Source organism: Aptenodytes patagonicus, chromosome 13 (assembly GCF_965638725.1).
Source record: "Aptenodytes patagonicus chromosome 13, bAptPat1.pri.cur, whole genome shotgun sequence".
NCBI classification, from domain to species: domain Eukaryota; kingdom Metazoa; phylum Chordata; class Aves; order Sphenisciformes; family Spheniscidae; genus Aptenodytes; species Aptenodytes patagonicus.
Genome location: NC_134961.1, coordinates 8224536 through 8249759, shown reverse-complemented (window position 1 = coordinate 8249759; position 25224 = coordinate 8224536). Strand labels below are relative to the sequence as shown.

General features: G+C 47.0%; 1 protein-coding gene across 1 annotated transcript; it reads right to left on the bottom strand.

Annotated features, from left to right (window-relative positions):
- FBXL18 (F-box and leucine rich repeat protein 18) lies at positions 1-25034 on the bottom strand. Its single transcript, XM_076350766.1, is given in 6 exon segments — positions 1-6021; positions 17801-18019; positions 20881-22421; positions 23305-23505; positions 24757-24978; positions 24981-25034. Coding segments are annotated over 6 exon segments (2394 nt in total). The 3' UTR covers positions 1-5864.
- Between the last annotated feature and the right edge of the window lie 190 nt (positions 25035-25224).

Here is a 25224-nt window from a genome sequence, read left to right as displayed (position 1 = left end):
CCTGGTTCAAAATCAGTTTCACTCTTTATTTGAAGTTTTACATGCCACCAGCGTACATGAAAGTTGCACATTCAGAATTCGACTCACTACTAGAACAAAGGGCCAGATGCAAACACAAGTGTCAAACGAGTGCAAGATGGAGGAGCCTGAACCGAGGAGCTTGTCGGTCTTTGTGACCAGGCTGCGCCGCATCCCGATGGCACTTCAGGCATCAGAGGCTAACCCGCAGTTTTGAGGGCCACCTCCCTTTGCCATCTCCAGGGCGTTGGTTGTGACCTGGGTCTTCTCTCCCAAGGCAGCACCGTTCTCTTTCAACAGGCTAAACAAGCAGTTTTGGTAACATCTCTGCCAGAACCAAGGGTGTTTGGAGACCAACTGCCCATTTAATGCTTTTCTGAATTCCCCTTTCTATCAATGCCAGCCATTTTTACAATGAGAAACAATTTCCACCCGCTGTTTATAGGGAGAGATGACAGAAATAGGGACTCTTACACTGACATTTTATTTTCAAAGAAAGTTTTGATAGAAAAACATTTTCCCCAGCAGCCTTGGGCAGGGAGTTGCAGCTTCCACTTCAAAGGACAAACTTCAAAAACAAATCCAGTGTCCTAATGGTTTTGTGCTACATTACTTAATTGTCATACAGCTAATTAGCAATGCCTGATTTCACATTCTCTGTACATAGATGAAGTTCACAAAAGAAGGGGCTACTTAAAACAATAAATAAAACAAGGCACCAGGCAGCCAGACTCCGACAACATTAACATAAAACATTACACTTTACCATTTAAAAAACTGAAATAAAAACCCCATCATGATTAAACCTATATTGATCTGTCTTCCTTCAGATCTCAGAGCTTTGAATCTCCGCAAGGAAAGGGGGAGAACGCAATGCAGGAAGCGGGGTCTTAGCATGCACGTCTGTGTATGTATTTTGCCAGCATGTAGCAGAGATCTTTAAAATTCTAATTATTTCCCTATCACCAAGTAAGATCGGGATCAATAGATGGTACAAACTGACCCCTTTCCTCGAGTGTCAGGGGGAAATTAAAAAAAAAGAAAGGGGAGGGCAAAACGAGAGCGTCAGAGGTCAATGCCACAAAACAATAGATATTGATGTCTCCATTCATTTCAAACAGCGGAAAGGTCAATGCCTCCCTTGCTTCATGTTTTATGGCTGAAATCCTGCTGCTAACAGCAACAATGTTAGTAGTCAGACCTCATCCATCCTTTTTTATTATTATGATTATTTTTAACCAGGTTAGCCATTTTGAAAATTTGACGAAAGCTGGGAAGCAGCAGTGGGGGGCAGGGCAGGAGGAGAAGAGGGGAAGCTGCCCTGGAAATTAGTGGAAGGGATGGTTTCCATTAGTTTTCGAGCCTGCCTGTCCCCCAACCTGTGCTCCAGTTTGTCCCTTGCTGCCCCCTAAAAAATGAAAAGGGCCTGAGGCAACATCCCTTCACTATTAATCATTATTCCCCGTACAACATCCCAATTGGTTTCTATGGAAATGATTCTCCTGCTAGAGTACCCCGGCTGCCTGCGCATCTAATCAAAGAGGCAGGAGAGCTGCAATGGAAGGAGATTTGCCTCTGCAATACCCAGCATGGCTCACGTGGCTCCCTGCACAGGTCTCCCTGCAGACAGGGGCGAGGAGCTTTGGCTGGACACTCTCCCGTGGGACCGGCCAAAGGGGGATTGCATCTCCCTTAAGCAGACAAAACAACCCTTCTGCACCAATTAACTCCACAAACAGAAAAGCCCCACAGTTCTGCGGCCATGGGGGGATACCCCATCCTAAAAAAGGGCTGCTGGGAGAAAGCACCCTGCACCTCACAATGCACAGTCCCGTTCCTGTACGTCGCCCCAGGACTTTCATGCCTCTGATGATCAGCAAGGCGAAGGGACAGATCCTGCTCTGCTCCCCTGGGAGTCTCACATGCCTCGGCAGAGGAGGAGGTAGTCATGTGAATTAAAGCGAGCAGGGTCACTGCTCTGCTACCTGCATTAACAACCCCAGCCCTGCCCTCTCCTCTCAAAGGAGCACCACCTCGCCTGGGGAGGGGGAGAGCGTTTTGCACTCCTGCAAGCTCCCTTGCACAAGGCGGGTGAGCCCTCCTCTCCTTTCACAAGTGGGGAAACTGAGGCCAAGCCTCACAGTGTGTGTCTGACTTCCAGTTCGAGGTCCACATCACACTCCTGCCCAGCCTCCTCTCACTCCCATCTCTTCTCCTCCGGGCGAACCATCTCCCTGACAGAGAAGCAACTACAATCCAAGCTCTCCTGAAGGGAGAGGCCGTTGCCACACAGCCGCCTTTCCAAACTGAGCAGTGGATACACTGCCATTTTCTAATGAGACCATGAAATCACCGTTGCAAAACGGCTGAGGAAGCAATCCTTTAACCTACAGTCCTTCTAAGAAACCTACCGAAACACTGATGACTTAGCCCCACCAAATTCCCCACACCAAAACCACTGTCACTCTTCAGGTCTAGACCCTCCCAGCCCGCAGGAACCAAATGCCATGTTGCTACACAAGACTTTGGACATTAGCAGAGCAGCAAACAACTTCTCATTTTACCCACTAATGGCACTTGTCCCAGAATATCCTTCTCCCAAAGAAGCGCGGACACCTCATTGGTGGTCAAAGCAAAGATTTCGTCTGCAGTCTCCAAAGATCAGAGGTGTGATTTGGAACGCAGCAAGAAACACGCCAGCAGGGACTGGGAATCCTGCAGAGGCAGCCCCTATGAGAAGGGCACCTTCTGTAATTGAATTCATTTATTTTAGACTACGGACAGTGGCATCAGCAGGCTCAGAGATCACCTCATTAGATGCTCACAGAGAGCAGGAGAGAGATTTCTAGAGAGATGGGGACAGAGACCAGAGAAAAGGAGGGGGGATTTCATATTAAACAAAAGCTAGGAACAAAACACCTGTCCCTCCGTTCTCCTCTCCTCCTCTAACGCTGCATGCCGGAGTCTCAGCGCTGAGTGGGCTCCGAGTCCCATATATTGCTCTGCTCAGAACATATGGTGCTATGTTTAATAGCCCGGCTCTGCCAATTGGGGACTATTAGGGTGGGTTCTTTTCCCAGTGTAAATGTTGCAGAATATAAATTGTAATTAACACCGATGCCAAAATAGCACTTAGAGAAAATAAGCACATTATTAACATCTGGTGAATCCTGCCCGGAGTGCAGAAGCAGCGGAAATTCTCACTCACCATAAGAGGATTTGTAGTAGAGATATCGAGCATTGGCCTGGAGTTGGGGAGTCGGGGGTGGAAGGAGTTTTTAGCTCTTTATCACTGTTTGTGGTGCTATCTCTATTACCTGTGGGTGACCGTTCCTAGCCCCGATTATAACTGGTAGCATTTGCATCAGGACTTCTGACCCACTTGCGTGAATACAGATGTCTAAACATCATACTCCAGGCAACAGAATAACGGCGTTATAAAACATGCCTGATCGCCTGCCCCGATCTAGCAAGACACGAGGCAGATGGGTATCACTTTGCCAAGCAAAAGGTACAGCATATTTCATCAGGTTACTCTAACCCCCAAGACCAAAGGGTTAACATCACCATTAAGCAACAGGTGTTTTCTGCATATCACTGTCCCCCAAACCCAGGTTTTCCAGCGGGACGGGAACAGGAGAGCTAGCAGTTCTGCCAAACTCTTGCCGGTGCCACAGCGTGTATGTGGAGCTGAAATCTCTGCTGAGGGTGGGAATGGCCTCGCTCCTACAGCACATACCAGGCATCGGGATTCCTCCACAGGACACAACATTAAGCATTAGAGAGCTGGCTCCATACCCTCAGCCTTCCCTCTACCCTGACCTGAGGCTAGAGGCACAAGGAGGAGAAAGCAGCTTTGCTAACGCTTCAAACAGCTCCCTGCCTAACACTCACCATTTATTCTAGGAAAGAAACACGGACAAAAGCTAGGCAGAGTTGAAGTGGCTTGAACTGGACAGAGCAGTGGCTCCTGTTTCTGCCAAAAAGTACATCTGATTTGCTGAAGTGAGGGAGGAGGAGGGAAGAAAGATGTTGGAGAGGGAGAGAGGGATTCAAACAGGCAAGCAATATGACAAGAGGTAGAAAGAATGACCTCGCCGGGAGAGCGGGAGAGAAAACAGTGGCAGGATGCCAAGAACAGGGCACCAGCTCCTCGCACTCACCCGCACGGTGTCTAACCTGAGGCAGAGTCTCAAATGCTTCAGGAGCACTCGCAGCTCAGCTGCAGCCGTTCTCAGAGGAGCACGAGCCGGCCTCACCACCTTGTTACCGGCTGCAAACCAAGAGACCGCTGCTGGCACCCTGTCCTGAGCGGGGAAGGGAGAGAAACTCAGGGCAGACAGCAAAAGCATGCAGGGGTTAGTTTTAGCAACGCACAGACTTGTGCTAGTAGAATGCTAACATTAACCTGCTCGTTAACACCGTAACCTATCCGAGCACAAGGGTTACCACAGTCTGGCTCAAGATTTACACCAGCAAGACAGATTTCCAGGCAGGTTCACACCTGACTGATGGGAAAGTAAGGAGGGAAAGTCCTCCAAAGCTGTGGGGTGCATTTTACTCCAAAATCTATCCCATCAGACCAGGCTTCCTATGAACCACTGATGCCAGAACAGCGTTTGGAAGATGGCTTCTTGTGTAGGAAATGCTGACAAGGAGATGGGGACGTCATCTTTGGATGACACTGGGTCTCCCAGAAAAGCGCTGCTCAACACATTAGGGAGTGTTTAGGAAATTACAGGTGGAGAAGTTAGAGAGCTCTGGTTGATAGCTGTTTTGCAGAAGACAGACCCAAGTGCACTACCACAAAATACTCCAGCAAAAGGGAAATCCGACTGCCACCCAGAAACATCACTCCAGGAATACATAACTCAGCTTTTGGTACAGCTGTCTGATGCTTTCAAAAGTGCTCAGTAAATAAGGCAATATGAAAGTGATCCAGACCACTACTGATGCCTGAGGAAGTTCTGTGGAGCAGAGAAGCTGACTGAAATCACACTGTGAAAATACTTCATAACATCTCTAAAATTAGCATGAGCTCAAGGCATGGGATCTAAGGACAGAACTGGAACACTACATTCCCATCTACACTGCAAGACAGACTGCATTTAAATCAATCTGAGCCTCAACTTATTCACTGTAGGCACCATCTACCCTAGGACAAGGATTTCCAAAAGAGCCAAGAACTACTTCCACCAGACCAACTGATGGAAACAGCATCAGCAAGAACATACCATGGTCGAGGCGCTCATGACCTTAATTTGTTATTCAAAAATAAAAAAGAGTCCTTGTGGTACTTCTCAATCAAAAACAACCTTTAAATATCTGTGATTGCATGTGTGTGACTACAGATGCATATTTGTAACATAGAAAAGATGTGATGCACTTCAACCGAGCAACACATTTTTGTGCCTCTTAGCTGGCTTAGGCTTTCTACCTTGCCAAAAATCGACCGAAGCAAAGAATGAGTTCCACCAATATCACAAAGCACACTGCCAAAGTACACAGGGGCCCTTAGGAAATACAGGCGACACAGGGGAAAGAGCATCATTAAGTCAGTTTCTCTTACCTTTAACTTCAGTAAAACAACAAAGCAATTCATATTAACCGCAAGGAAATACTCATCAGATTCCAGAAGCCTTTGAGACAGGATATTCAGATGCAAGCAATATCCAATAGATGTTTCCCCACTGCAAAGGGCCGGCTTTTTTTATTTTGCAATTGCACCTATTTGAAGTGATTGTACAGCATCCAGTGAGGTGGCCAGGAGCTGAAGATGGGAAATCCAGGCCAACAAGAAGCTATTTCATGTGTTCACGCTGACTGTCCTTTCCATGCTGTGACAGTCACCACCACAAGTTGGGAGGTTCCTCAGCCACTCTGCTTTTAAACAAGGTAATTTCATCCAAGTGCCGCATGGGGACATCCCTGATGACCTCTGTCAAGTCCTCATGAAGCAGAGGGAAAATGACGACATTTAACGCAGGGCGGTCCGCCTGGAAACTAAATGAGACACAGGTTATTAGCCGAGGAGAAACACTAATTCTCCAGTGCAAGAGAAGGGGATTGCATGGATATAGATCATGCAGCGGTGGGGGCAAGGAAGATTGTTCAGAGGAGGCAAGGGGCGCAGCTGGAAGTCAAGGTCTCCCACTCTCCGGCGTGTCAGTGAGGAGCGCAGGCTGGGCTTGCACCCCTTTTCAGTGAGTCTGTTGAGCTGATACAAGCGCAAACTGGGCCTAACATGGGGAGGGAGGAAGAAGTTTTAATAAATAAATAAATCGTAACATACAGGTATTCTTAGAGGACCAGAGATCCTAAGAGCTCTGCCCAAGCCGGGCAAGGTGCTCAGAGATAATAACTTAAACCACCTACGAACCAGTGGCAAGTTGCAGAGCCATTAAGAAAATCAGGCCAGAGCAGTGCCAGGCATTCCCTCGGGGCTGAGCCTGGGATTGTTCTGCATGCAGAGTCTACACTCTGCAATTAGAGCACAAGCAAGTTTAGAAAGCTCAGATCTGCAGATAAGCATTTAAGTGTGCCCGTGCGCGCGCACACACACGCGTGCTGCAGCCTCCTGTTTAATCGAAGTTGCAGAAAATCTGTCTTGGCACCACAGGAATTTGCCCTAACAGAAACGCACACAAGTATCCCTGTTTGCCACTTGAATTTTGGGTTCCAGTTTCTGAATCTACAGCCTTAGCCTTCTGGTCCCCTCTTAGAGAAATCTGCATTCTCATCCTGCACTCCCAGCTCTTCCTGCCAACATCACACCACTGGGTCTGCCTTCCACCACACATCCCAGACCTTGCAAGCGCGAGGCCTGATACGACAACATGAGAGAGGAGCAGCAGGGTTGTAACTACAGAGCAGAGGAAGAGATCAGCAAAAGTTAAAGCCATTTATACGATGTAAAAAGAGCTATACAAAAAGAGTCCAAATGCCCATCGCAAGTACTCTACATGATAGCAACCTGGTGAGTAAGAGAACATGGGGGAAGAGAAAGAGTATTAGTCAGTGTAGCATAACAAGAGTTCAGCCTTTTAAAGCTGGGAGGTAAAGGGAAGTTATGCTATAGCTTAATAGTTACACCCTTAAAAGACTTGTGACTATTAGCCCCATGCCACCAAGATGCTTCCTCCGAACCGTGTGACAAGGGCCAGTTCATTATCACTCTAAAGGAGGCAGAGTCAAACCGGCAGCATCAGTCCCTTGAGGCTGAACCAAGTTGTGTTGGGTCAAAAGAGTTCACTGCTCAACAAACTTCTCTTATACAGATGTGTGTCTGGAAAATTCCCAGCTCATCTCTAGCTCTGAAACGGCCAGATTTCTGTCAAACAGAGAGGGAACGGATGGAGATTCGGCTGCTGGAAACACACGTGAAAATCCCAGGTAGCAATACAGCCAGCTGAAGAAAAGGCCACAAGAGACTGGCATTTCCCAGGGAGACAGAAAGGATGTTCCCATCCACAAATGACTTGGAGTAGAGCTGCCAAAAATGTAGCAGAGAAACTCCCATTCTGAGGCTAGTTGCTCAGTCCTGGTGGGTTAAATTAATTTGCCTGAACCTAAGTAGCTGCAGGAGTAAGGATTTCCAGCAACAAAACTACCCAGGGCAATTTTATATCTTTCTGCATCACAGACCTGCCCTTCATGCCTCATGCCCGAGGGCGGGCAGAAAAGGACACAGCTCCTTGAGTGGATCTGGGGGCTTATGTAGGAGCTGCGCAGTTTCTTACTTCCACAGCACTGCCTACAAGAAATCAACCAGCAACTAACTGCTGATCTGGGAGGCAGTTGGTAAAGTCTGCAGTGAAATTACATAAAATACAGCAAATGTCTCTTTGATAGTCCCTCCTCTGCCTCAGCTCTTCATGTTTCTTATCCAACACCACAGTCCTGCAGAGAAAATCATGTTAATAGACCAAGTTTACTGAAGTTCAACTAGGAAGAAACAGCCATCTCCCCAAGGCAAAGAAACCTCTGCTTCTTTCTTTGTATATAGACTCTCCCAAATTAGATCTGCATGCTGCCTTCTCACCATATACAAAATTGTAGTTTATAAGCAGCCTTTACATGTAGCTATAAAAATGAGAACCTAGACAAGTTTACATGACAATCTGCCACCAAGACAACTGAAAAACCCCAATACAGTAAATATACCTTCCAAAGAGGCTGGATTTATACGAAAGGTTTGAACTTGATTTAAAAAAAAAAAAAAAAAAAAGAAAAAGAAGAAAAAAGAAAGCTTTGTAATTTTCTCCCCGCCTCAACAGGAAACTGTATGTTACTGCAAACCTTGTAAATTCCATACCCCAGCAAGTTGACGCCGGAGAATTCTTTCCATGTACAATTTGCGTGATTTAAGAAAAAAAAAAAATCAAATGCACATGGTTCACTATTATTCTCAGCTAAATGTGCGTGCAAAGCCTCTCCTTTAACTGCCTGTTAAAAAACACCCTGATTTTAACGAGCAGCTGTCATAATGTTAAACTGGGATTAGCAGTTCCCAAAAGCAGACTCCCTCTGCAATCTATGCTCCTTTAGTCCTTCCCCGGAAGGCAATTCCTTTCTTCATACACCTGTCCAGGTGGGCTAGATTAAGTGAGAAGCACTTAGAGCACTAGTTCAAAAGGCCCCAGGCACGGGGAGGAGATAACAAGAAGGGGAAGAGATTGAGTTAATGAGTTGCAGAATAGCTCCTGTAATCTTCTTGACGGTTCTTTCCTCATTCCACACCTGGATGGACTTCAAACTGGATCTACCTCTGCAAGCGCATGGCTTGTAAAATTAAAACCCGAAGGACAGAGGAGGATGTCAACCTGGGGAGACAAAAGAGCTGCAGTTTCAGACATGAAACCCTGCTTTTTTTTCCAAGGGAAAGAAGCCAAGGATATGCTTGCTTGCTCTCTCCTACAAAACCTCCAGACTAAACTCATCATGATTAATTAAATGAAAGCAAGTTTTCTAGGCAACTGACTAGCAGCCCCTTCAAAACAGATCCTTTAATCAGAAACAACCACTGGGATAACAAAGAAAATACCCCCTCACACACGTATTTTCCAGCATAACCTCTGGTCCAGCAGACTCGACACCAAACCAACAACCACCCAGTGGGAACTTTTACAAGGAGGTCTCTGAAGTGTCCTCATTTGGATGTGGACACATAGTGGGCCTGGCTTCAGCAGCTGGCTGGAATCATCCATGGAGCCGGGAAACGAACAGCAAAGCACACCCTGTGTCACAAATTCCTCCTGGTATCAGCAGAGGTCTTACCTCACTCTACAGTTACATCTTGAACAGGTTGCATGTAGCTGAAAGGGTTAATGGGGCTTTGTTATTTGCCTTCAAAATTATCCCAGAACAGGTGTGGACTGGACACAGTAAGGTTATTTTCAAGTGAACAGCTTGGTAAATAGCCTAACACTACAGTCTCAATTACTTCCAACCAGCGTGGCAGGATCCAATATGTAGGTCAGGGACAAAGTCAAAAAGAAAGAGAAAAAGTCTAAAGCAAGGCTGCACTTTGATCAGATTTCCTCGATTTTAGCAAGACAAAAGAGTCACTCCCTGGAATGCAGTTATCTCCTGGCAAACACTCTCAGTGTGTGTTTTCAGACATACCTCTCCAGAGAGGCCAGTGAGTCCCCAGGACTCCACCTGCTGATAGAGCTAAAGGGCAGCCCAAAGCCACAGGAGAATCTCACCAGCCAGCCTGTAACGATGGATTACGCGCCCCTGCAACTCTCTGCACCACAGACCCCAGAAGATGACAGCTCCACTGCGTTAGGTGCTGCTCAAACTTACCTCCTCTTACTTGTAAGGAAAGGTTAAGGCAGTATTTGGGACTGAAGAATGTATTTCCCCCTGAGATTTCCAGAGAAACTTAAGAAAAACCCCACGCCAAATTCACACATTTCAGCACATCCTACTTCACAAAAGCTGGCAAGCAGGAATAAGGGCACACAAGGTGGTATAATCAAGCACTGGCAACAAAAGCAGCACACACCAGATAAAACAAGGAAATACGGTGTATCAGGAGTGGATCAAGGCCAGATTTTTGAACTCCACAAACTGAGATGAGCTTATGGGAAAAGAGGCTCTAGTGAGAAGGAAAGTAAGGAAGGAAACCGGGAGAAGCTTGATTTGGGGGGAACAGAGCACAGCGGGGCCAGAGCAGAGCAATCTCTGCTGCAGTCGCACACCTTCTTCTCCCTCCATTTACACTTCCCCCACAGGCTGGTGAGCTGCTTCTGGAGAGGCACAACTTTCCCAAGAGAAGAGAATTCAGACCAACTCACTTTTTGCCCTGTACGCAGCTCTTTCACCTACATGCACAAAAACCCTGTTAATCCTCTGCCAGGCACAGCATAAGTCTGTTTTCACTGGAAGACATGCTCACAGCTGAAAGTTCAAATGTGGCATGTGTCTTGAAAGCTTCAGCCAGCGTACCTGAGCCAGGCTGGAAACTCCCATCCCTGAAGCATGGCACAGTGGAACGGAGGAAGTGCCAGGACAAGCTGGAGAAGCTGACAAGTAGCATGACCCAACATACATACACGCACTTTTCTCATCTTTTCAGGGAAGGCCGGACATACACTTAAAATTTGTTCCACTGGCCGTGTCCTGAACTCAGTACCAGGGAACTGCAAAAGCTCTCCTTGCTTACAGTGACTGCCAATAGCATAAAACAAAGCTTCTCCAGAGCATCTTCCAACCACGCCAAAGAAACTGCGGGTGGGATTTCCCCAGGCCCCTTCCTCTGTGAGCAGGGAGGACCCTTGCCCCCCACTCATCCCCCGGAATGAGTCAATTCAATTTAGTCCTTCAAGAGGGGTCTGTCAAGAAGCCTGTCAAGAGGGGTCCAAAGCCTCCACACACTGACTCTAAAGCAGACCCATTCCTTAGTGCCATTCTCACTTCCAACCCTGCCAGAGTACCAGCGCTGAGCAGGCTTCGTTTTCTAACCTCAGAAACAGACTTCAAAAGTTCCTGGGGAAAGCTGTTGTGATTCCTCAGGTTGCTCTTAGCTCCACACAATGAGATATTTCCTCCATAAAGTGTTTTCCTTTAAGGGTGTCTTCCATCCCCTCATGTCTACACAGACAAACTGGCACTCTCCCAAGGCCTGCGATTTCCCCTCACCTTAAGTCCCATCACTACAGCCTCCAACCTGAGACGAAGGGGCGTAGATGGGACTCTGGAAGTCATTCGCACACAACACTGCCAACTCTCCCATTATCTTCAATGCAGCATCCTCTGCCACTGCATCGCGTCACGGGGAAGGAGCAATACACGTCAGACTTATCCCGAGTAGAGGCAAATTACATCTCTCTACTGTGGTTTCTCTCTGTAAGGCATGAATGACACTCCGCTACTTCTCCTGTGAACTGAGGTTTATATCAAACATGCTCGCAGATTGAGGTTCTTACATTATTTTGCCAGCTGAACTCTGCATCAGTCAAATGTGACCGGACAACTAGAGAGGGAGGGAATAAGAACCCAAAGAGCGATGCCAGAGCGCCCAGGACATGTCCTAGGGGAGTGCTCTGCAGAGCAAGCTGAAAGTTATTTCCTAATCTCTTCCACAAATTAAAAAGCTACTGCAATAACTGCTCAATTAGATTTATTTTACTATGGAAATGCTTTAAAGCTGCAGTTAATGCTTCCGTTCAGCCTTTTACACCCTCACGAAGAGAAAGCACGACAGTATATTCCAATATTATTTCTCAGCCAAGAGAGAGAGGAGGACACTCCTTGAAACCTATTTCATGCACAAACCAATCTACCCTCTAAGGAAGGTTTCAGGACTGAATTCCCTTCAAAACACATGAGCTAGCAGTTAGAACAAGCCATTTGGGTCAACCACAGGAATGCATTTAAGAAAAGGGTATGTTAGTACCCCCAAAAGAAGATACATTAATATGCCAAATTTGGGATGGTCCCACAAGCCGTGCTGGCTTGTAAAGTATTTGAACCCACCCATAAACAACATCCCTGGTAGAAGAAAAGGTGTCTGGGCCACACCTCAAGCAGAGTCAGCCTTCGCCAAGCCCGCCAACGAATTCTCGGGTAACGCAAGCTGACAAGGATGCAGTTTGTTATTCAGTCTGTGACAGAATGATTCAGGGGTTTCTAAGAGCAGGAAATGAAACAGACAATGAAAGCTGGAACAGGATGCTAATGATTCACTACACCAGCCTAGCAATACATTAAGTCTTCTGCAATCAGACACAGGGCCCGAGCCCACAACATGCTTAGGCTAGCGGAGTGGGACTGGTAGCTACCGTGCTGGCTCTGGGATCCAGGAAAGCCAGCAGTGTACTGAGAGGGACTTTTTCAAGGTCAGAAGGAAGAGAAGGTGGTGGAGGGATGCAAAACCACCTTGACAATCTCAAATAAGCCCTGGGTGGTAATATCAGCTTTTTGCAGTGTCAGTACAATTGCACCGGTCAGGTGGGCAGTGCAGGAGGGATGCTGGGAGGACTCTGCTGAATTCAAAGATGATCTTGCACTCGCTTACTGCCTTAACAGCCCCCTCCCACCCAATCTAACAGTAAAAAGGATTACCCAAAAGGGCTTTTCTGAGGCTGAGCCCACAATGAGAATCCAGGCAAGAGGAATACTGCAGGGATATCCGGGGCAATAGCAACAAGGGAGCGGGGAACGCTTAGCTCTGAGGTGAGCAAAAATTCATTTGTGATCGTTCAGTCCTGTGCCAAACGCCAGAAGAGGGACTGGCTCACTCAGCACTTTCCAAATACTCAGTTTCATCCTCATGCTCCCACCTGGAAGCCCTATTTCTGCAACGGAATACCAGGAGGGTGCTTCATCCCTTCAGCGAGCACCATGGCTCTCACAGCCACACAGGGCCACTGGAGTCAGCAGTTTAAGAAAAGGTAAGATTCAGCCAAGGGTTTCATGTTAAAAAAGGACAATAACAAGCAGGGGAAAATTTAGGTGATGCTACAGAAGCTTGAATAGTAAGATCTAATTCAGACTGAAATAGCTATTCCTGGAAAGTGGCAGGAGTCCTATTGTGAAAGTCACTTCAAACTAAGCGGTGATCGTACCTGACACAGGGAGAAGGAAGGAAGGTTAAGTTAGTGTTTCTCTCTCTCTGGGTCTTGGATCCCCAGAACAGGCAGATTGTCCTAAACCAGTAAAATTCTCTGCACTTCCCAGCACTGGTTAACCCTCAGAGTCACCTCAGTCACACACTCGCTTTGCAAAGGCATTTGCTGGAGATCCGTAGCCAGCGTGGTTAGGGGAACAGGGGCAGAGGGCTTGAGCTAGGACTGCCAGCCCCCCACTCTCCACCCCGCAGCTCTTGGGGGATGCTGCACCAGGACCCCAGCCAGCCCCAGCCCTCTGCACCTTCTCCCAACAGCTATCAGACCCCAGGAGATGACAACAGCACTTTTGGGAGACGTGAGCAGCTGAGCCCAGCTACCCACCCACCTCCCCAAAACGCACTTCAGCTGCACCACAATCTTTCGCTTCCTGACCACGCTCTCTACCATGGCTTAACTTGGATTGCATTTCTATAAATCACAACTCGCCTCTATGCCTTGACACTTTCCCCCTATGTATGAAGAATCCCTAGTGACATTGCGCTCTCAGAGATTTTTTGTTTTGCTTTGGGTTTTTTTTTTTTTACTGTTGCTTTCTTGATCTTTTCCAAGGTGTTTTTTCAAGGACTTTTCACAGGCTCGTATTGTCTGGTGGCGTAGAGTCCTTGAAATCATTACAATGATAGGAGCTATCTAAACACTTAAGCTAAAACCTACAAAATTCTAAAGGAACACACTGGAAAATAAAATCTGTCCTTGAGGCCAAGGGGATATTTGCCAAAGCATTTCCCATCCCCTCTTCCAGCCTGTTTTCTGCTGGTAAGCTTCACCAGGAAAGCAAATTCTCCAGCACATTTGTGAAGTGCCCACTAACCATGCCATGTAGCTTTGCAACCCTGAAGTCATCCAAATTCCTTGCCCGCAAGATTTCTGGGGCAGAGAAATGCAGGCGTATAAATAGGATTATTTAGCATGCAACACATCAGCAAGCAGTGGGACACCTTCCATAGGTCACAGCTCCATCTACTGGCTAGTTCACAAAATAACAGTGTGGAAACCCTCGGGGAAAGCTGTTCGAAGCAAGCCTCGTCCCCTCGGACCGGGCTTTGGACACACACGGCTCTTTGCAAGCATTTAGAAAGAATCCCAGCACAGCAACTCAGCCCAAAAGGGAGAAGCAAATATTCATTTTCTGCAAAGAAGCCTCTTTGCATAGCAACAGGTCTAGGGTCACGCTTGAACCTACAACCGTGGGTCCTCGAATTGTGGTATTTTAGTGTTTCTGGAATTACCGCTGCAGTGGTTTTAACAGAAGAGTTATTTAAACAAAGACAACACGCGCTTGGAGCTAAGCACTCTGGCAAAGTTAGGGTCCAAGCATAAAAGGGAAAACATTGTGTTCGTTAGATCTGCTACTATCTGAAGTGTGGCAGCAGCCGAGCACCACGTGATAGGAAAAAAATAAATGTCATTTTACAGAGAAACTGAGACTAGACCACTGTCACATGTGAAATCTGAGGAAGATCAGGGAAGTGGATATGGATCACTCAAGCCACATCTCCCACTGTAACCACTAAGCCCTTCTTATGTGCACAGAGCATCTCCCTGAACCATAAAGGAGATTACCCCTCCCATTCACACAGAAGAAAAAAGAATAAAGAAAAACACTGCAATGATTTATCTGCCCAGAGGGAAACGGTCTTCTCTAAAGCTCAGAGGAGACCTTGCCCTTGCAAGCCTCTTGTTTGCTGATGAGGGCTCCAGATGAATGCTGTTCTGCTTACTGTGTTTCATTGCAAAAGAGGCAGAACTGAATCAGAGCCTTTTAATGACTTAAATACGTAAACTAATTTGTCCCAAATAGCAGCAAACTTCAAAACTGCCCACAAGAAAGCTGGACACCCCTGGTTTAGAGCTGTCACAAGACTAACAGACATGAGAACAACTCTCTTTTGGGGCCAGTAGAAGAGAAACACATAATACTAACCTTATTTTACAGTCAAAGGGAAGAGTCTGAGCACCAGCTCAGGCTTTAAGCCATTGGTATGATGCAGGAGATTTAATACCCAAGCTCCCATCACCACACCCTGTATATACATCATCTTCCAGTACAACTCCGCAGCTGAAACCAGTCTGTTCTCCCCAAATCGGTCCTAGCCTCTTCTGTGATCCAAACCCTCCTGTGCATCCACGTCTGAAAAAGGATTGCACTGCACTAGATCACATTTTCAAGCCCTCCCAGTTCTACCACCTGCAGCAAACTACTGGTGCATGCCCAGCCCTAGGCCTTTACAGTTCCCACTCACATTTCTTCTCTTTTTAAGAGGCATTGGGAGAATGGGAATCACTTTGGCCCCATCTCCCTGTTCAAAAACAGCAATCACTTGGCTGCTCTCAGCCTAAACAAGACCATCTCCATAGCCCTAAAACAGGAACTCTAACCCTTAACGGGACCCGAGGAATATGTATCAATTCCCCCAGCTCAAGAAAGGGAGCAAACAAAGGAAGGCTCACAGCCTTGCCTTCCCTGCCCTCGCCTCCTCCTTCCCACCCACTCTTCATGTTTTCCCCACACACACAGCATCTGCACACATTCCAAACAAAAAAAAACAAAAAAACAAACCAAAAAGAATAAATCACCTTATTTCATTCTGGCACAAGCATATATAACTTCAAACTTGCTGCTCAATGGGCTCTTCCAATTTAAAATTTGGATTAAAGAGACACTAGCAGCACATTTTTAGAGGAAGCCATGCTGTGTGAATTAGGGCCTTATCCACAGATTTAAGCAATGATCTAGCTCACACACGGATTTTACTGCATGTCCCTTTGCCCTTGGAGCAGTAGACAAAATGCAGTCAAAAGAAAGTCAATTCCTGACCCCATCTGAAGGCACATTTGTGCAAGGATGAGAACGGGATCACTGGAAGAGTCACGTGGAAGACTCACTGATGGCTCATGGAAGACTCCAGGCTTTGCTTACACATCATTTTCTGTATTTTGTTCCTTCCATTTTATTACTAGAGACAGTTGCATGAGAATGGGATCTTTGTTGCTTAGGAGAGCATCTGCTCCCACTGCTTATCCTCCTCCTGAAGTCATAATCTTACGTGACATCAAAATCGTTTCCAGAGCCACCAATTACAATGTCATAGAGGATTATGACTTCAGGTGGAGAATTTGCAGTGGGAGCAGATGCTCTCTTCAGAGGAAAAAAAAAAAACAAAACACAAAACACTTCAAAAATCCTGTTTTCATACAAATGTCTCTATTAATAAAATACAAAAGAAGAAAACCAGTATGACAGCCAAAACTGTTGCTAAATATAAAAATAGTTTTTAACATTTCCACGAGGCATCAACTGCTCTTTGGAAAGTTCCCAGGGTTTAAATTATTAAGAGGTACAGAATGTAGTGCGAATCCATCCACAACAGAGAAAAAGAGGGAGAAAAGACTGCCGAACAGCATATTTCAGCTCAGTAAGCAGACATTAAAATTTTGGCCAGTGCTGCAATGGCATCTCAGAGGGGAAGGCAAAATAAAAAACGGGAACTGCGGATTCTTGGTTCTTTCTAAGGATCCCCAAAGCACAACTGAAATCCACCAAGAAATGTTTTTACAGATATGAAGCCCTGTGAAAAACAAACTCAAAGAAACCTTGTCACATCACAAGGAATTTACTTAGATGTTTCCAACAATCACTATCCCAGAAGGACACGGAGCCTTTTACAGGCTGTAACAAACAATCTCGTGTGCAGTTTGGTAGGTAGCTAATAGAGTCATAGGCTCTTCTGGATTTGATCCACAGAAACAAGCCGAGTGTAATAAGTCAGTTTGAAGCTGGAGAAAAGCTGGGGGGGGAGGAGCACCCTTTAGGATGCAGTAATAATGCCGTGTGATTTGAAATTTTTATTAGATCTTAACAGGGCAAAGCAACAGTAGGTGACAAAGAAAACAGACTGAAGGCAGAGAAAAAGCCTTATAGAAAAAAAAAAATAATGGAAAGCCTGTTGCATGGGAAATATTTTGTAAGATGACTGCCACTATTAGACGATTTCAAAATGCCAAGCGTAATTAAAAGCTCTCTTTTCAAATGCAGTTCACGGCTCACGCACAAACGTTTCCCACCACGTGAGCCTCAGAACACTGCAAGGGGCCAAGCAAAATGCATTTAAGATCTGCCAAACGTGCAAAGGCAGTTTGTACCAATTCTCCCACACACACACCCCCCAAAGAAAAACCCTTCACAACAACCCTTTAAAGGCTTTGAATTGCGCTGCCAGGGGATTATCAGTAAGTGACATTTACAAGTGATTAGAGGACGAAGAATTATCTTAGTCACTTGTGGGAAAGGAGGAAAGCTTCAAGGTCAAATCTCTCGGTACTTAAAATATCGGCAGATGTTTTGTTTACACGAAAAATGTCATTTGATTTATGATGTAGCTTTACATCCAGAACTTCAACTCAGCCAACGGAACTGCAGAGAACATGGGTGGGAATGGAATCAAAAATTCATATAATACCTTCAAATATTTCACTGATTCACTCTTATTAAAATAAGAGGCTAGTTCATGTGCCAAGCGGTTACACAGTACCTATTAGCTTCTTGGAACAAGTGCTTCAAGCCATATAAACCTTGGCAAGCATGGAAATGGAGATAAATCTTCAACAGCTCCAGAAATCCCACATCAACCCCTTTCCGCACTCACCTCCGGACAATAGATTGCTGGAGGTTTTTGCAAACAGTAAGAGATTCTCCCATAAACATGTGGCACATGATGACCTCAAGGCAGTTGGCCATGAATGACATCACTGCATCAGACTGCAGAGTCCCACTCCGGGAGACGATGCAAAGCCGCTGGAGACTGGAGCAATGACTCAGTGCCTGGAAGAACTGGGCACCCGCACAGAAGTACGGCTGTTCCAGCCTGCAAGAATAAACAAAAACAAGTCAATGGGCAATTCATGCTTGGGCCGCTTTCAGACAAGAGGGAAGACAGCACATTCATGGGGAGCTGGCAAATGGAGCAACCAGTGTCCCCCACCGCCTGTTTCAGTTACACATGCGATAACCTTCTACCTGCTTGTGCCAGCGGTATGGCATAACAAACCCGACATGCAAGCTCAGACCTCTTGCTTGCTAGTTACTCTTGAACGGTGTGTGCTAAAGGACAAGGACACAAATAGGCAGAAAGGCCCTAAACTGAAGAATTCCAGCGCCCACAGGGAGTAACCCTGGTTTTGCAAGTTTTCCAGAAAGCGTGTTGGGTAAGATGGGCCTTAGATCCGACCAGCAGATCCATTCTGGTCTTATGACAAGCACAGCCTGGCTTTTGCTACCTGACATCCACTGCGCAGTTCATGTGGATTTAGGGACTTACTGCTCCAGTGCACCAAACATGATCAAACCGGTCACCTTCAGTTTACTGCCTAGAGAGAAGCAGGCGTGAAAAATTCACAGTGCACACATGGTGATGCAGAACGTGGGCCTCTGAGCCAACAGAGTGACCACAACCAGCCCTCCCCAGTCAGAGGATGGCAAAGAATCAAAGCTACCGCTCTCCCACAGGAAGAAGAACCATCATCAATTCAACCTTTATCTTAAACACTTGGCCCAGAGAAGAGAGACAGGATCCTCTATCATGGCTATCCACAATCTTACGTCACAGCCCAGAGCAGGACAACAAAATGACATGGTGAAGCCATACCTGACCAACAAGGGGTCCATGTTTTCACTAGCAGTATAACTGGATGACTCCCTCACAGAAACCAATCTGCAGGAAGCAGAACCTGCTCAGGGCCGGTGTCACCAGGAGACTACGTCTGCTTAGTGCAGATCTACTACAGGGCCTCAGAGCACTTGGGAACCCCAGTCATTGGGTCAGCAAGGCCAAGAGCTCCAAGAAGATTAATCCATTAGGTGATAACAAGCTGTCAGTCCCAACCTGATCTGGATAATCTCTGCACAGGCTTTTGTAGTACACAGGGGTATCTCAGCCACTTAATCGTGTTAATTGATAAATTCTGTTTTAGAGTCTCAGCCTGCAACTGCTGTCAGGTAGCATTGCCTGAAGAGATCCTTACAGCCCACGAGCGCTTTGGGTAATAGCTTAAAATTAATATTAAGGAAATGGGAAGCCTCCCCAATTTTTCAGCAGCATTATTGGTCCCTTATAAGTTTAGGACAAAAAGCACAGAAGCCCCTGCAACCTCACAGCAGATTTCTAGGTTAATCTCTGTGATGCGACAGCCATACTTGCAATACTGCTTTTCACTCGCTAGATGACAATGTTGCTTTGAAATAGCCCCTTAAACTAGCATCTCAGCCTGGAAAACGGGGAGGGGAAAAGAAGGTAGAAGCAGCAGAGAATTACTCAAATGAAAAGGAAACTACATTATCAGGAGGAAGTGCTAAAGACTAAAATCCTCTTAAACCTATATAAAACCTTAGACTTTACTCAAGAAAGAACAATGACAGCTTACATTGAAACGCCTGGCTGTTACAAGGAGACACCCTTGTTTGTCCTTTATTCAAGGCTCTACGCTGCCTCTCATCTTTATCACTCTTGGCCTCCATTTCAAAGTCTCTGGAAACTACAGGGCCTAAACTGAGTGAAGCAACACGGCACACCCAAACCTCCTTCCCCAGATCTTAGTTATTCCATGGCTATTTAGTCTCCTGAAGGTTAAAGATACATTCACATGACCCAAGCCATTAAGCAACTGAATTTCCAACAGCTGCCATCCCTTGGATGAGAGACCAACACACTCCTTGCCTGTTATAAATGGGAAGTGGTGGAAAATGAAAAACCTCCTGAGGTCTTTTAGCCATCCTGGCTCCCTTCACTGTTGCAATGGATCAGGAACATGCACACAAACACTAGTCTCAGCTGATGAGCAATAATTTTAATCACACTAACTGCTTTTGTGATCACAGGACTGACCTTGCTGTTACTACTGTGAGGCATTTTAGACCCATTTTGTGAACAGAGCATGACAACGAGACTGACAGGTCTAACAGTTTCACCAACAGAAGCTGATTTAGGGAAAAAAGAAGAAAAAAAGCATCTTTTTAAAGTAATAACATTTATGTTCATATGGACTAGTGCAAGGAAACCATCACAGTTCGTGCCCTTTGCTTTCATAAGCACATTTTGGCTACTGTGAAGCTCCTTTATGCACCCTTCAGGATCAGATCCTTGGTAGGATCCTTTAAATCCTACCAGGAGAGGAACACCAACAGGACAAACTCTAAATGTGGAATGTTTTCAATATATTGTCAAGGAAAGAAAAAGAAACAAAAAAATAAAGAGGCAAGATTTTAATACAAACCAAAGGCAGAAAAATATCTCATTGGGAAACCTAAGGAGAACCCTACATTATCTAGACATTGTAGGAGTCCCTTCCTTCCTGGAAATTTAAGAGATGTACGTGTACACAAAGCCAAAAAGTCAGCAAAGGCACGTAGTATTTAACCCAGCCCTGACAAGCTGCTAGCTCCCAAATATGCAGCATCCACTCTTCCTTATCTAAAAGGAAGGCAGTTACATAGAGACTTTTTGCTCTTAAAACACTGGTTAAAGGGCATATCCGGAGCCCTCAAGGACAGCATGCGATGCCTTCCCGTTCTCCACAAGTCAGGAAGGAAAACACCCAGTTTTCAAGCCATTGCAGCTACTTTTGACCCGAACAGGAACGCTCATCGTTTTAACACTAGCCACAACAAACCACGCGCTACATTTCTGGAGATCCAGAAACAAAATGGAGATGTTCAACAGCAGCCCCTCACCTGAGATCTCTCAAACACTTGCAGTGTTTCAGCATGTCCATGAGAGCAGACATATAGACCACCTTCCCCATCATGCCCAGGTTGGCCAACGAAAGAGTCCGCAAATGCTGGCACTGCAATCCAATGTTAATAAGCCCAGAGCCAGTAAGAATATTAGGCAGCTGTGCTAAGGTGAGGCTCTGCAAGTAAGTCAGTTGGCTAATGGCAGCCACCTCTGAATCCCCCACGCTTTGTGCCCGGACACAAGGAGGCAACGAGTTCCGAATTGCTGGCTCGTTGCGAGGCATGGCAGAGGAAAAACTGGACCCAATTACTTCCAAGGTTTCCAAAAATCGTAGGCTTCCCATTAGAGCCCAGAATACCGAAGACTCTATCTTCTGATTTGCCTGGTCCGCTAAGTTCCTTGGATATGTCTGTATCCCAATCCGAACTTTCCTTCCAAATGTTTGGGGCACCAAATTAGATGCCGTGGGAGGCTTTTCCACATTTGCAGCAACATCTGTGATGGAGCAAACTGGTAGTGCTAATGAGAGCAGGTGCTTTAGCCTGGACAGAAGCTGGCACAAGTGACTCCCTATGCTTTCTGAGCTGTGATGGTGAGCTGCAGAGAGGTTGAGGTGTCTCAGGTTGCAGCAAGACACTACCAGGTTTTCCAGAATGCTACTGTCAATGTCATCTTCCGCTTTTCGAAACAAGGACTCTGGAGCCAGACAGTGAACGCAGCCACTGAGATTCAAACTGGTCAAGCTTTTAAGATCCTTCCCACCATTAATAACCCTCTGGATCAGGTGACCACCAGATAAGGTGCATCGGCTAAAGCTGAAGTAGAAAGGGTTGTTGAACTTCAAGTGTTGCAGGAGCCCAGAGCCGTTAATCCAGGCTTTGGGCAATTGTAAAGCATCCAGACGTACATTTCGGGCCATAGAGTCCAGGAGGTTTTTAGTGGCTCCCGTCTCCGCAAAGCTACCTGGGGCAGAAATAAGGAAGGCGTGAAGGTTCTCAGGTGTCCGATCACTTAGCACTGCCAAGTACAGCCTCACCACCTCCTGATTAACGTAGCCAGGAGCCAGCCTGGCATAGAAGACACGGAGGTTCTGGTAATGGGGCACATTGCTCTCACCTACCATTAGCTGCCCAGAGAGCATAAAACCTTCTCGCGAGCGATCAAGGATCTCAAAATAAAGCAGCAGTTTCTCAAGGCTAGTGCAGCATGGAACGACACCATATGACGGCGTATAAAGGGTTTGCTTCAATTCCAAGACACGGCTAAGAGTGGCTTTACACTCGCTGCTTAGCTGACTGGCATCAAAACCTGGATTTACATCTATCGCCAGGGAGCGCAGGTGCTGGAGCGTGGACAGCATCTTTGAGAGACGGAGAGAGGTGACGTGGCACCCAGACAAGTTCAGTTTTACCAGGTTCTTGCATCGTGTTACGTGATCAATAGTGGAGCTGGGCAGCCAATAGCACCCAGCCATGTTCAGCTGGTAAATCTCTTTTCCGATATCCCTCATCAGTTGCTTCACTTTGTCTTTGTTTACCTGTACTCAAACAAAACCAGATTCAATGAGATATATGGCAATGGTGTGTACTGACTCAGTTTCCCATCTGAAGATGGGGATAACAGTGGTTAGCACTTAGATTATGTGGCTCATCCAAAGGTCTCAGGACACTAGCACAGTCTAAGAATTATTATACTGCTGGTAGCTGGCTTAGTCTGCCATGCTTTGGACTCTAAGATTACACTTCCTTTAGCTTCTTAGTCTGTGCAGTTCTGCATTACTGACTGTGAGGCCAAATCTGTTCAGCAACCGATAGTGGAATGGAGGACAATCTCCATTTTCTAACAGTAAAGCTATTTCAGCAGAACTGAAACTCAAATTGAAAGGAGAATGTTTCCATTCTCCTTCATCCAGTTTCCTCTTTTGGCAATGAGTAAGAGAGGCTTCCCCTTGCCTGAACTTGGTGATACAGTCCTCATAAAATGTATCACCCTTCATTCCCAAGCTTTATTTTTGTTATAATGCATACACAATTTCTGGCTTAGCTGACTGCATGCCTGACAGCAATATGCACATGATTTTTTTGCACAACAACATGGAAAATGTATTTTGAGAAAATGGTAACTTTACACAACCACAGCTACAAATGGAAAGTCACATTTACTTTCATTTTAGCTTCCAGAAACACAGAGAAGATAGTTATATAAAATACCGTCAGTGAAAACTAAGGGAGCACAGAGCTGTTCTAACAAAGCATTCTGGAAAACAAATGCTTTTATAAAACAGTTTATTGTTTATTTGATTTCAGAGTTCAAGAGCAGTTCATTTATGCAGACACATTGGAAAGTTCTATTTCTTGGCATTTTTTCAGAAGTCAGATTTGTCTTCATAGCTAACAGAAGAAGCAAGCTACTCTCCCCACCTTATAGTCTTTCTGAAGTAAAACTGTATGGGTTAGACTCTTGTCAAGGCAAAGCGTTGCGAGTTTCCTGCAGGTTCTCCTGACGTTCAGGACAAGGTCTGTGCAAGGGACATAGCTGAGGATGTGCAAAAGGATTTCATCTGAGAACTCCATCAAGTTGACGCCATTACTTTCCTCCTCGCTCTCCCCACTTACGATCTCCTGGGGGGGGGGGGGGGGGGGGGGGAGAAAAAGAAAAAAGAAAAAAAGAAAAGCTACTAGCTCAGAAACTTCAGCAAAGCTTGTGAGAAAACAGATACCCCGAGTCTCATAAGGATTTATAAAGTGAGACAAAACAGAAACACTTGAATCTTTAAGTACTTCCATCTGCATGAAGAAACCAAAAGCTTTCCCTTAGAAGACAATATGGAGGTAGTGCAAAACTTCACACAAAGCCACAGTACCTTCACTCGCTCTTTTGCTGTTGGCTGCTTTAGAATGAGGAAAAAAAAGTTTACATTCATTCCACTTTTGCCACTTACTTTGCAATTGGAAAGTGACCGTCTCTGATTCTTTCTAAATATAATGCAGCAGTCTCTTTCTACATCTTTCCTCTAAGTAAGTGCCATCCATTTCAATAGCCTTAAGAGTTACATAACCATATGTGTGTGTATATATATATATACAAAAAACTGCAGTCTAGCATCAGATCACCATAGCTCTCTGCAACATGCTTACACCTTAAGCGTACAAAGCCACATGACTGACAGCTGGGCTCCAAAGGGGACACGAGAGCCCCTTTGCTCCTCCACCCCAAGCTGCCTTCCTTGGACACTCAGATGACAAGAGACACCCCAGCAACCGCACCCCAAACCCGCCGGGACCACCTGACAAGAAGGCAACGGGGTGCGCACTGCCTTGTGTGGTGCAAGGACTGGACACGGCCCCCAGCCCACCCCACCGTGATGATGGCAGTTTCGGGGGGTGGCTGGGACTTTGGCACCATCTTTAATAAAACTCAAATTGGCATTAATGCCATGGCATCCCCTAAAGGGAAGGGGAGAGCTGGTCCCACCTCACAGCCCCTGTAAACCCCCCCACAGAGGCACCCAGAGGAGGGAGTTTTCGGCGCCCGTACCCAGCCCCGTTACACGGCAGCAGGCTCGCCTCAGGAACCGGGTCCCCGGGGCCTCCTCACGCCGCCGGGTAGCCCAGGCCGAGCCCCACGGGGAGCGCGGTCGCCGGCACCTCCCGGCCCCGCCGCCGCCATTTGAGCCCCCCCACCGTCCCCGGGGCCGGCTCCAGCCCCTCTCGCCTCGCCCCCATCCCTGAGGGGGACCCGACGCCCCCCAACCCCAGCCCAGGGAGACGGCGGCGGAGGACGAGCCCCGCTACAGCCCCGGTTAACGGCCCTCCGAGGGGCCGGAGCGGAGGGCGGGAAGAGCCCCCCCCCCCCCCCCCGCCCCGGCTCACCTCTCCACAGTGGAACATGGCAGCGGCCGCGCGGTCCCGCCGCCGCCGCCTCCCCCGGGCACCGCTCAAACCGGCCGCGTCGCTGCCTGGCTCCTCGCCGGCCCGGCCGCCGCACGGTTCTTCCGGCGCTGCCATGACCCGGCTTCCGCGGCTCGCCACACCCCCGCCGCCCCCTCGGCCGCCCCGCGCCGCCATCTTGAGCGTGGCCCGGCATGCAGCGGTGAGGGAGGGGAGGTGCCAGCCGTTGCTCGGCGCCATCTTGAGAGCGGCGCCGCCATGATGGGAGTGGCGGGTCCATGTTGGGACGCCCGCCTCAGTTGTGCCGCCCCCTCACAGTTTAGCCGTCTCTGAGGCCGCCCTCATCTTGAGGGCGGCAGCTCTCTGCCCCGAGCGGGTGCAGAGGCGAAATCCTGCTTGTTCAGAGCACCTCGCTCCCTCACCTCTGCCTCAAGGCCACCGGTGCTGAGG